Below are 12539 nucleotides of genomic sequence, written 5' to 3' on the forward strand. Positions count from 1 at the left end.
AAGAATAGAAAATTAAAAGCTTTATGAGAAAAACAACAAACAAATAACGAATAGATAACAAATAAATACAAATAAATAAATACAAATAACAAATAACGATTAAATAAATAATGAAAGCGTCACAAGTAAAAATGAGTAATCAAAGCATAGAAAGCAATAAATAATAATAGAAATAACAGAAATTAGAAGAAGAAGAAAAAAAAAATATATATATATATATATATATTATTGGCTATATGTCAAAATTAAACTACCAAAAGTCAATGAATACCTTACGCATTTACTGTGAGTAATTAGCCTACCATTTTTAGCTTGAAAGATATATTAAAAATCTTTCATCACCGATTTACGATTTGAAGTTTATGAATTTTAAATTTGATATCGTCTAACAAAATTGTACTCTATTTAAATTGCAAAGTTAGGTTGGGATAATGTTGTAGAGAAGGAATTATCAAATAGAACAAAATATCAACCAGACACTTCAATTCGAAAATAATACATGTCATTTGTATAAGTCACTTATACAAATTAAATAGAGTTTTCGAAAATTAAAAGTTCTTGTAAATAGCAGTTATTCTTATTAAAATAACTATAATTTCAATTAAAATATTAAATATAATCTATACAACAATAATTAAATCATTATACTTACCGCAAACACTTATATTTCAAAACTATTGAGAGTGCATGTCGCACAATAAATATGGTAGGAGTGTTCAAAGCAAACTAAAAAATTGAAACAAATTGGAAATGAAATTTATATATGGTATTCATCGATTTAAAGAAGAAGATTTGTGACATTCTATGGAATATTAGGAGGCTAGAAGTGTAAATGTGGCTTACTATTTCGTATTATTTCATTGTTGTTGCTGTTTTCATTTTTGTAGTCTTTTTTTTCAAACTGTTTGAAAATGCTTTATTTAAGTTGATGGACTATTGAGAACAACTTCTCCGTCTCTATTCTGTTATTGTTGATTTGGTTTGATTCGCTATCGAGTAAGAAAAAATTGAACCAAATCAACATATAAATAAATTTATTTTATAAATATTTTTCAAACTTGATATTGGGTTTTCTTTTAAAAACATGTCTTGAAAATATTTAATTTGTGACTTTATAGAAAAATATTTTAATGGAAAACATTTTGCTTGAGACCAAACACATATGATCTTCTATATTCGTATAAGTCAAGATCTATTTATGTCACGATCCGAATTCGGGTGTGATGACACTTATCTCAACCTATCGAGACAAGTCAGCCTAAAACCCAACGAAAAGTAAATGCGGAAGTAAATGAGATAAAGCAAGGTTTAACTTAGTAAAAAACAAATAAATAATCTCAAAATCCCCAAGACTGGTTGTCACGTGTACAAGTCACTAATACATTACCGAAGTACGAAAGAAAATACAATCACAATGTCTTTGTCTCTAGAATATGACTAAAACATAATAAATGAGTAAGAGGTGTCCGCTAGGTGGATGTAACAGCTACCTCAACACTCGAAATGATAGTCTCGGATGTGGTAGGAAATACTAGGAGATCAAGCAGGTCCGGGCTCAAAACCTACATAAGTGTAGAAGCAAGGGGTGAGTACCAAACAACACGGTACTCAGCAAGTGTACAACTAAAACTTAGCAAAGCTCAATAGATACAAGCACTCTTGTCATCCAACCGAACCTCCACAACTACAACCTGCATGAAAATCAGCTTAACTCTACATTTTGTACAGTAACAATACGTAATTAACAAATACTCAACAATAATATTAGCAATTGAATCATATCAAGTCAAATCTAACAATTACGGAGCAACTAGAGGTAAACACGGTTCACAAATATCAGAAAGGTGTAATGTAATGCAATGAGATGATGCATGTCTGTCCTATTGGTACACATCCGCTGAATCACAGTCCGGAACCCATGGAGGACATTTCTGTCCATGTAACCTTCATAGCGCGTGTGGCCCGTCCCCTCAATATACATATCCTACCACGGAGCGTGTGACCCGACCCCTTTATTTCAAAATACCTACCACGGAGCGTGTGGTCCGATCCCTTTTTATTTTATATCATTTTCAGTCTTAGCACAGTATATCAGAACTGATGCAATCAATTCATATCCATATAATTCACGATAATAACATGATATCAATAATAATTTTTATATCTCATATCAATATAGTCATTTCACATGTCCAGGATAAGTCAATAATATCTTCACATCGATCACACCAATACACGTCATTATATTGCCATTTATACCCCTCATCTCCATTTTTAAGGTCAATAATACAGTCAATAATCCAGTCCGATTCTCATCACCTCCAACACACATAACATGGAAATAATAACATCTACGAGCTTAAACTGAGGATTAGAAGTTCACTTGCCTCAAATAATCAAGCAATCACTCTGGAACTTGAGCCTTCCCTTTCCGTTGGGTCTCCAAATCAATGTAATCTAATCAAATAAACGATCACAATAAGATTTCAAAACTAACAACACCCGTATTACCATATGTCTAGCCTAAGCCCAAAAACTCATCCAAATCTATAATCGGGTTCCTAATCTTGATGCCAATTAACATGTCAACTCTCATAATTTCTAAGTTACAAGGCTAGGGTTAAGTCTCAATTTATTCAATAATATAATTTTAATGATTTTCATATAATACAATACACCTAATATTTAATTACTTATCTCATTATGCCAAAATATTGGAATATAATGTGATAAACCACAAGATTTTTTCTTAATCGAAATATTATACAACAACAACAACAACAACAAACCCAGTATAATCCACCATGTGGGATCTGGGGAGGGTAAAGTGTACGCAGACCTAACCCCCTTGAAAGATAGGACGACTGTTTCTGAGAGACCCTCGGCGCAATAGTTTAATAATGAAAACAACATCCAGGACATAACTTCCTGTAAATCCATTCTAACTATAATACTATATAATTTCTAAGGATCACTTCCTGCCAATGTCATCATTATTCACTGATAACTAAAAGTATTTTTTGTCCACCACCCACTCAATTAGAAATACATCACGGCGCCTTAATCTAAGCCAATTTTGTTCTGTTTTTCTTCCTTTTCCTTTTTCTCACAACTCCAAAAGTATAGTAATACTATATTACCTATCAATATTCATGCATAGAAAGAGTTGGGTACCTGAAGTTTATTCTCTCTCTCTTCCTCTTCGTTCTGCACGCCCCATAGGTTAGTCTTCTTAACCTAATTGCCTCATCTCGTTTTATTTTCTAAAATTAATAATGAATCACAAATAATAGACCCCACTCTTTTATTTTAATAAATATGGGACAACACATTACTAAATTATTAATTTAGCCTACCAGCTAAATTAATTATCTGAAATTATCCATCAACTAGTTAACTGTAGTTACCGAAAAATCCAAATTTCCCAATTTAAATTTACGAAAGAGATCTTTTATAAAAGAAGGAGAACTCGTTCTCGAAATGACCTAACCGGTCATTACAATTTAATTCTAATATCATTTTTTGTTAATAAAAGTTTTGATATAGTGTTTTATTGAATTTTCTTTTTAAATGAGAGTATATCACTTTTAGCTTTCATATTCTTGTTTATTTATTAAAATTTTAAGCTTGAAAGATATAAGAATGAAATATTATTAACAGATTAAAAGAATAATTATCATCTATCCTCAAAAATATTTCTTTCATAAGGATCCTTTATGTGTTCATCAATTTGTTCTATTCTTACTAGATATAATTGACTTATCAAATCTTATCCATTATTTTAAAAATAAAAAAATAATAAAAATATCCAAAACGTCAACAAAAAGGCAAAACCAAACTAAATTATCAAATCTATATACGATTTGATTCCAATTTAAATCGAATCAAATCAAACCACGAACACTTTAAGTATGAATACAATTTTTATTCGCTTTCACTCTAAGCCTACGCTCACTCCCAAGTCCAATTCACATTGTAGAATAGAGTCACTAGACTAGCAGACTTCTTGTACCATTGAAACACACACAGAAAAAAAAAGTGAATAACAACCAATAAACAAGCATTGTGAAAGAAAAAATGGTTTTCTAGTTTTTTACATAATTCTTTTTAGTTTTGCTATTTTTCTATAAAAGACTTCATTATTACATATTAGAGATCGTTATTTTTTTACGTATAAGAGATTTTAAAGGATTTTTTTTTCTATTTAAATTATAAAAGGGCAAAATATTTCATTTTCCCTAGAATTATTATATTGTTAATCTAACGTTTTAAATCAAATTTTAGATTTTTTTTAAATTAAAGAGCACTTTGCTATTGAATGAACCTTATATATAGTGCAACTGGATTAGTCACGCTTAATCAAGAAAGCATTCTCTTTCAAATAAATCTTATATGGTACAAATTAGATTAGTTGAGCTCAGTGAAAGTATATTTCTATTTTAACTAGGTCTTGTATGATGCGAATTGGATTAATCAAACTTAGTTGATAGAATATTTTTGTTTAAAATGTGTCTTACATATTACAAACTGAATTAGTCGTCCTTAGTTGAAAAATCATTTTACACTTAAATAAACCTTATATAATGTAAATTGAATTAGTCGAGGCAACATTTTCCTCTTAAATGAACCTTTATATGATGCAAATTGAATTAGTCGGACTTAGTGTAGAGCTCACTTCTCTTTTAAATAAACCTTATATAATGTGAATTGAGTAGCCGACTTTATATGATGCAAATTGAATTAGTTGAACTTAGTTAAGAGATCACTTCTCTTTTAAATAAACCCTTATATAAGCAAAATACATTATTAAATTTAATCGAATCTCAATAAACATCTCACACACACAAAAAAAAAAAAAAAAAAATGATAGTGCGAAAATATCAAAAACAAAAAGGAAGTGTGGAATTCCTTGAGAGAGCGAGAGAGTCAAAAACAGAAACCCACAAAGAAACCACCATTTTTAGGACCAGAAATACGCGTGCTCAATAAGCCAAAATTTTCTTCTTCTTCAACCCTTTCTAGATCTTCACACAGTAACACAGTAAACCTTCTTCAGATCTCCCCATTTTCCCTAATCTCACACATTTCCATATTTTCTTTTCTGGGTCGTTACCAAAAATTCAAACCTTTCCCAGATTTATTTTGCCTTTTGTCAACAACCCCATTTCGTTTTTCTCCAGATCTGATGAAAATGAGCTGATTTTTGATGCCCCTTTAGTTTAATATAGTAGAAGATATAGTTATATTAGTAGATAGTAACATTTTCTGATTGATTTTCTTTCACTAAGTGATCAAGAAATGCAATCGGGAAATGCTGCGGTGGCCATGCCGGAGATAATGCACGGTAATGGAGGTGGGGGAGGAGGAGAAGAGGTGGTGGCGCTGCCGCGACAGCAGCATCAGCATCAGCAGCAATGGTTTCATCCTCAGCAAGTGGATGAGAGGGACAGGTTTATATCATGGTTAAGAGGGGAATTTGCTGCATCAAATGCTATAATTGATGCTCTGTGTCATCATCTTAGGTTAGTAGGGGAACCTGATGAGTATGATGGAGTGATTGGATGTGTACAGCAAAGGAGAGTAAATTGGAGCACTGTGCTGCATATGCAGCAGTACTTTTCAGTGTCTGAAGTGATCTATTCATTACATCAGGTGGAATGGAGGAAGCAGCAAAGGGGTTTTGATGGAGGGGTTAATAAGGTGGGAAAGAGGAATGGGTCTAGAGGAGGAGGAGGAGGGGGATGGAAAAGTGAGGGATTGAAAGATGGAAAAGAGAGTCAGGGCCAGAATTTTTCTATGGATGCTTACAGTAAAACCAATGGGGTCGAAAAGATAGATGTTGTAGAAGTGAAGCAAGGGGAGAAGAAAGGTGAGACGTCCAAATGGTGTATTTTCCTTTTTTGCCTGTATTGGATATGGTGTATATACTTTGTGTTTATAAGGCAATTATTTGGAATTTATTGATTGAAGGACATTTGATTCTATAGGTCTGTTAGTGATGACTATCTTGAAATTGATCATCTATTTAGAAAACTGTTGAATTTTAGAATCTTAGTTCCTTTCCATTTATTGGTTAGGAGACAGGAGAATGCTATTATTAATAATTTAGCAAATTGGTAATCATGGGTTGTAGAGATTTGGATTTATCACCATTTAATGATAATGATGTTTGTTAATTTCCCTTAATCAGAGTGTAATCTAATTTGTTAAACCTACTTAGCGATGGATTATATTAATTGATGGAAAGAGATCGAGTACCACTTGTTCCAATCCAAAATTTCTACTTAGAATAAGTGAAATCATCACTATAAATTTGGACATTTATGGCTCGTTTGGTACGAGGGATAAGGGATAACTAATCCGGGGATTAATTTTAGGATGGGTTTATCCCCTATTTGGTTGGGATAAAATTGCGGGGGTAAGTTATCCCGGGATTGTAGTGTTATTTTTATCCCACATTGAGGGTGGGATAACAATCCCGGGATAACTTGTTTCCCAACCTAACGAGCCCTTAGTGACTTTCCACATGGTAACTATCTACACAAAGAGGTAGTTTTTGTCATTTCAGTTGCTTCCTGGTTTAGAAGTGTTTGTTGTGCTAGCTTACTGTTCGCATTGGCTTAGTTTAATTGACGATTACAAGGATATTGCTAACCAGCTGTATGGTTGAGTGGAGCACATCTAAATCTTAAACTAGAAGAAGTCGTTGCTTTCATTGATGTGTGCTAGCGATTGAGATTTGAGAGTGAGTGAGAGAAGTTCTAATACTAGAGATTTTATTGTCATTGCATGTAAGAGGGAGAAGGAGCGAGAGCAAGCTTCTTCCTAGATACTTCATAGGGATATCAGCCCGGCCATAATGCAATTAGACAATGGGAAGAGTATTGGAGTTTTGCATTTTGTGATATGGATTTAAATCATGTCTTGCAGATTATTTTGCCAAGATAATTAGGACGATGTAAATCTTGATATTAGTAACTTTTACAATTGAGGCAAAGCTAATGAATTCCTTCAATTGTCTTCATATGATTGTGCTTAGTGCTTACCAAACTTCATCTACTTTGTTTATGCGGTGTCACACTAGGGGTGTGATGAAGCTCTTTGTCTCTTCCTGCACATTTCAATAATAACTCCAGGCCTCAAATTACTTGAATGTGCTTCAAAATGAGAAAAGAATTTTGGCATGTCCTATACACATTTATTTTATTGCATCCAAGGTGAATGCTTCAGTTTGCCATTGGTACCTAATGATCATGCTTAATCAGATTTTTTGTGAGGATACCACTTGATCATGCGAAGGATATTATTCTGAACTTGGAAGAAAGTTATACCTCTGACTTGATGTGAGGCGGACCTTTCTCTTGGGTTTTGTATATTGCATAACTTCCTTTACTGTCACATCATCACAAACCAATGGGAGTATCAGATTAAAGTACAGCCATATGAACTAAAGTTTGTTCACCGCTTTAAATGCAGATTTTTGATGTGTTCATGTAGCTTTTCTTGTGCATTGTAAGCTAAGAAAGTGATTTTTGGTCTTGTTCATTTTCAATGGAACAGAATTGGATGGAAACCCAGAAGCAAATAGCTCTATGAAGAGTTCAGTTTGCATAGAAGCTGGCGACTCACAAGGTGAAGTGGACAAAACTGATGATAAACGCGATTCAAACTCTGAAGGTATGTAGTTTATTTTTCTGAATCAGATCCTACTTTTTATTTGTTTGTGGAACAACATTTTTTAGAAATGCATTGTGTTTTGGAATGTTCTAATAAGCCAAATTAGTTTGTCCACCAAAAAGAAAAAAAGAGAAAGAAAGTAAGACTGCATTAATCAGCCATATCAACCTCTTCTATCAAGGCAATTTTGTTTTGTGCTTGTTTTAGTTTGTATTTGTGGAAATTGATTGTGATGGGTGTGAGATGATATGGTATTGTTTACGTTTTACTCATTTATCTAAGCTAACTATATTCCTCAGTCAGTAATGTTTTGCATGTTTACTTTTTAAGGGTCTTCTAATGTGGAGAACGAATCCCATTCCATCCAAATACCAACTGAGAAGCAGAATGTTGTACCCAAAACTTTTGTTGCTACAGAGATATACGATGGAAAACCGGTAATGTTAAAATTTACAGCTTCTTCTTTTTCAGCTTGAGAACAAATATACGGCAGTGCATTTTGTGAAGTTTAGGACTTAACAATTTTTGTATTCTTGGTGTAATCTGAAGGATGTGTATAATGTAAATACTTTTGTTGATCTTTTAGGCTCCCTGCATAACTAAGGGAGCTAAAGGTCTTTTTACTATTCATAATAGCACCGCCTAGGTGCAATTTATGAAATCCGTCTGATATAGTAACTTGGCTCAAGATGCAAATTTATTTGTTCATAAGCTAAGAAGCAGCGGTTTCTTCTGTAGGTTAATGTTGTTGATGGCATGAAACTTTATGAGGAACTGCTTAGCAGTTCAGAAGTGTCAAAACTGGTTACTTTGGTAAATGATTTGAGAGCTGCTGGTAGAAGAGGACAGCTTCCTGGTAAGTTGTTTATTCTGTGTTTGGAGTGTGGCACTTGTCAATTAAACCTTGATTTGGACAAGAGAAAAAAGTTTGTGAGTTGGCATTTGGCAAACATGGAAAAAAACAAACCAGTCTCACTTATTCTATGTAGAGCATCGTGTGGCTCTTTCCGTGAATGATCTGAAATGTCCTCCTTAGGTGGTAGCTTCTTTCTACGCTTCATTTTTTTTTTTGGGATTGTGGGGGTGGGGGTGGGGATGGGTTGAATTGGAGATGAGAAAAAAGTTTGTGAGTTGGCAAACATGGAAAAAAAACAAACCAGTCTTCACTTATTCTATCTGGAGCATCTTGTGGCTGTTTCTGTGAATGATCTGAAGCGTCCTCCTTGAGTGCTAGCTTTTTTCTATGCTTCATTTTTTGGGATTTTGTGTGGGGTGGGGTGGAGGATTTGGATTGAAGCCTGATAAAAATGTCTCGAATAGTGATAAGTTATATGAAACCTTTTTAAAGGTGAACTTACCTTTCAATGTGAAACTAGAATCACTGGAGACCAAAATGATGCCTTCACTTAAGTTAAGACATTCCCTCTTCTAACTGTGAATCTTGCCTTTTGAATACAAATCATAATTGTCAAGTAGACCAAGCGGCACTAAGAGTTACTTTTTCTGCTATTACTAGGGGAAGCAATCAATTTTGTGTCGGCTGAGGAAGAACTTTGGAATCAAGCTTAAGTATTATTAATATAGCTTTCAGTTTTAGTAGGCTTGCCCCAGTTCACTTTTTTTCTATTTGAACTAAAATTACTATGCTATTACATAAATTTAAGATCATTAAATTTTTTTCTTCCTGTTTTACTTTCTCCCTTTAATATTCATCATGCTGTTATTTTCCTTGTATGCTTCCTTTTTTTACTCCTGCTTAATCTTCATCTTTGATGAGGAGTTCTTATCTGAAATTAAATGTGAAAAAAAAGTTATTTTAGAAATTCGTCTAAATTATTATAGTATGTCCACTATAAAAAGATTAGGATACTTTGGGTCTTTGGTTGGACATAAAGGTCAGTAGCATGTAATAGTATTTGAGGTTTTGGGTGGGGCACAGGGAACATCTTTGGTGATAGTTACTTGCAGGTAAAATTTAAAATTATTTGCATTTTCTGAGGGCACATTATATGCAGTAATAGAAGACAAAAGGAATAACATCCTTAAAAGATGGAAGTGGTTTGCTCCAATCTGTATAAATATTTCTTGCCTTCTTGGGGCAAGCACTTTTGTTTAGGTAAAAATCGAGAAAAAGGTTTATCCTTATGTCACACAAATGCAGCCTCAGTATGCACTTTATGTTGGTTTAGCATTCTTAGATACAGGGAATTCAGTTACCTGTTACCAAATGAAATGTCTGTCAGTACTGTGCTTTTCACATCATAATATTCTTAAATTCATTAAATGCAAGATAAGCAAGAGCATTGATTGAAGTTCTATCCTTTCTATCTGACTCTTTAATATAGATGTCAATGATTAGAAATGTTTTGACAAGCAGCGCAGACATTTATAGTCTCAAAGAGACCTATGAAGGGGCATGGAAGGGAGATGGTCCAGTTGGGCCTTCCCATTGTAGATGCACCTCCCGAGGAAGAAGCTGCCATTTCAACATACAAAGGCATGTCTAACATTTATGCAATAGGATAAACTTATATAAATTTCCTTTCCGGTGTAGTTATGGGGTTCTTAATTGAATTTACAGACCGGAAAACAGAAGCGATTCCTGGCTTGTTCCAAGATGTTATTGATCAACTGAGTGCTATGCAAGTATTGTCCATGAAGCCGGATGCTTGCGTTATTGATATCTTCAATGAGGTTTGCAAGCAGTAGTTTTAGTTCTTATGGCCATGGTGATTGCTTTGCAGATTTGATATATTGCTAATTATTGTAGGGGGACCACTCACAGCCTCATTTGTGGCCTTCTTGGTACGGGCGGCCAATAACTATGTTGTTCTTGACCGACTGCGAAATGACTTTCGGTAAGGTGATTGGCGTGGATCATCCAGGCGATTATCGAGGCTCTCTCAAACTGTCTTTTGCACCGGGGTAGTCCTTTCCTCGGCCTTTCTTGTTCAGTTATTTCTTTTTCTTTTGATTACTATTTTGTCTTGGGCGTGTATTGGGGAGGTTTCATTTTTCCTTGAATTATAACTTGACTCCAAATTGAGTTGCTGCGTTATCCAGCCTAGCACGCTATACATTCAAATTACATTTAATGAGTAGATATGCTCCTGCTAGAAGGGTCGAAGGGATTGAAAAGAAGTATAACAAAATTAGACTTATCATGCTTTTTGTCCCTTTAATCCTTTCTTCAAATCTCCACAAACATCCATTACCCCAAAAGACTCTTTTAAATACTCAAATCCTCATCCTCAGTCCTAAATTAATTCGGAAGTTGCAGTAACTAGCAATACTTGAACTTGCAAAACTGTAATTGTGACTATTTAGGATGAGAGAAGAGTATTTAATGGACTTCGTAGCAGAGTTAAATTGTTTTACGTAGTAGAAGCGACAACAAACCCCCCTAATTAGTTGACACAGTTACTAATGTATTTCTGTTAGACCAAAATCAAGATTATCCTATTATTCGGACTGAAATGCGAAAATGACCCTACCCAAACACACTCTCTCTCTCTTTCTCTCTCTCATATGCATGTCTCTTTAAGTTCCACTGCTGCCTTTTTCACTTTGCTCTCGTCTCTATTTTCCCAGAGTAATCACCTAATGTATCTTTCTGCTTCGAGAAAATGCACAGATCTGTACTTGTATTGCAGGGAAGATCAACTGAATTTGTGAAATATGCGATTCCATCCCTCCGGAAGCAGCGAATACTCGTGACCTTTACGAAGTTGCAGCCGAGAAGAATCAAGTCTGGTGATAGTCAGCGTTTCCCTTCATCAGCAGGAGGTCCTGTCCCCCAGTGGGTTCCTCCTAGCAGGTCACCAAATCATATCCGTCGTCCTTTTGGGCCCAAGCATTATGGTCCCATGCCAACAACTGGTGTATTACCTGTTCCATCTGTTCGTCCGCAGTTAGCTCCTGGCAATATCCAGCCAGTTTTTGTTCCCGCTGCAGTTGCACCAGCTATGCCTTTTCCAGCACCAGTTGCCCTTCCACCTGCCTCAGCTGGATGGGCAGCACCTCCTCCTAGGCATCCCCCACCCCGACTGCCACTCCCTGGCACTGGAGTTTTCCTTCCTCCAGGCTCTGGATCTTCAGCCTCTGATAACATTCCTGCTGAAAATGCTGGTGCTCTTAGTGATTCAACTGTTTCTCAGAAAGTTAACACAGATAGTAGTGAAGGACAAACACAAGAGGTCAATGGAAATGCAGATGTTATTGATGCAGAGAAAGCAGTGGCTGATGAAGAATGACACTAACATGCTGAAACCAAGGTGGAAATAGGGCAAATGTATCGTTGGAGCGGAAGGTTAAGGCTACAAACTGCAGTGAGTTTGAAGAAAATGTAAAGAGCGGCAATTGTTCAGAGTTATACTTGCATCCAGCAGAGCAAGGGAAGGAGAGTTATCTGTTCTTCATGCACCCCTTTGCTTGCTCTTCCTTTTTTGTTGTCTTGTCAAACATATATATATATATATATATCTTATATTAGATGAGGAAAACTTAGTTACAAACTTTATTGTAGCTCCACAGAAAAGTTTCAACTCATTAAATAGAAGTTACGAGTAGTAGTATTTCTTTCTATCAGCTGTGCTGCCCTGTTCTCATAACGAACAACAAAAAAACCAATGAAATCCCACAAAGTGGGGTTTGGAGAAAGTAGAGTGTATATAGATCTTACCACTACCTTTTTGAGGTAGACAGGTTATTTTCGAAAGATCCTTGGCTCAAACAAATCATAGCAGCAATCAATAGAAATACATGACAATTAATAGCAAAGTAGTGTGGAATATATATATACTACGATCGACATATAGCTCCACCAGCTGAAGAAAGGAATAGGCTAGTAGTTACTAGAACAT

The 12539-nt window shown here is 34.8% G+C and overlaps 1 protein-coding gene across 1 annotated transcript; it reads left to right on the forward strand.

The window, feature by feature from the left end:
* The first annotated feature begins 4880 nt into the window (after positions 1-4880).
* Positions 4881-12251, forward strand: LOC129870021 (RNA demethylase ALKBH10B). Its single transcript, XM_055944584.1, has 8 exons — positions 4881-5869; positions 7561-7677; positions 8008-8114; positions 8416-8533; positions 10055-10174; positions 10259-10371; positions 10448-10602; positions 11312-12251. The coding sequence occupies exons 1-8, from the start codon at positions 5299-5301 to the stop codon at positions 11928-11930; spliced, it is 1920 nt and encodes a 639-aa protein (XP_055800559.1). The 5' UTR covers positions 4881-5298; the 3' UTR covers positions 11931-12251.
* Positions 12252-12539: the final 288 nt, after the last annotated feature.

Source organism: Solanum dulcamara, chromosome 10 (assembly GCF_947179165.1).
Source record: "Solanum dulcamara chromosome 10, daSolDulc1.2, whole genome shotgun sequence".
Taxonomy (NCBI): domain Eukaryota; kingdom Viridiplantae; phylum Streptophyta; class Magnoliopsida; order Solanales; family Solanaceae; genus Solanum; species Solanum dulcamara.

Excerpts from the sequence above, each read along its gene's own strand:
- LOC129870021 (XM_055944584.1), top strand. The coding sequence starts at position 5,299 with ATGCAATCGGGAAATGCTGCGGTGGCCATGCCGGAGATAATGCACGGT. Across the intron at positions 5,870-7,560 it reads GAAGCAAGGGGAGAAGAAAG|AATTGGATGGAAACCCAGAA; the intron begins GTGAGACGTCCA and ends TCAATGGAACAG. Across the intron at positions 10,372-10,447 it reads TTATTGATATCTTCAATGAG|GGGGACCACTCACAGCCTCA; the intron begins GTTTGCAAGCAG and ends TAATTATTGTAG.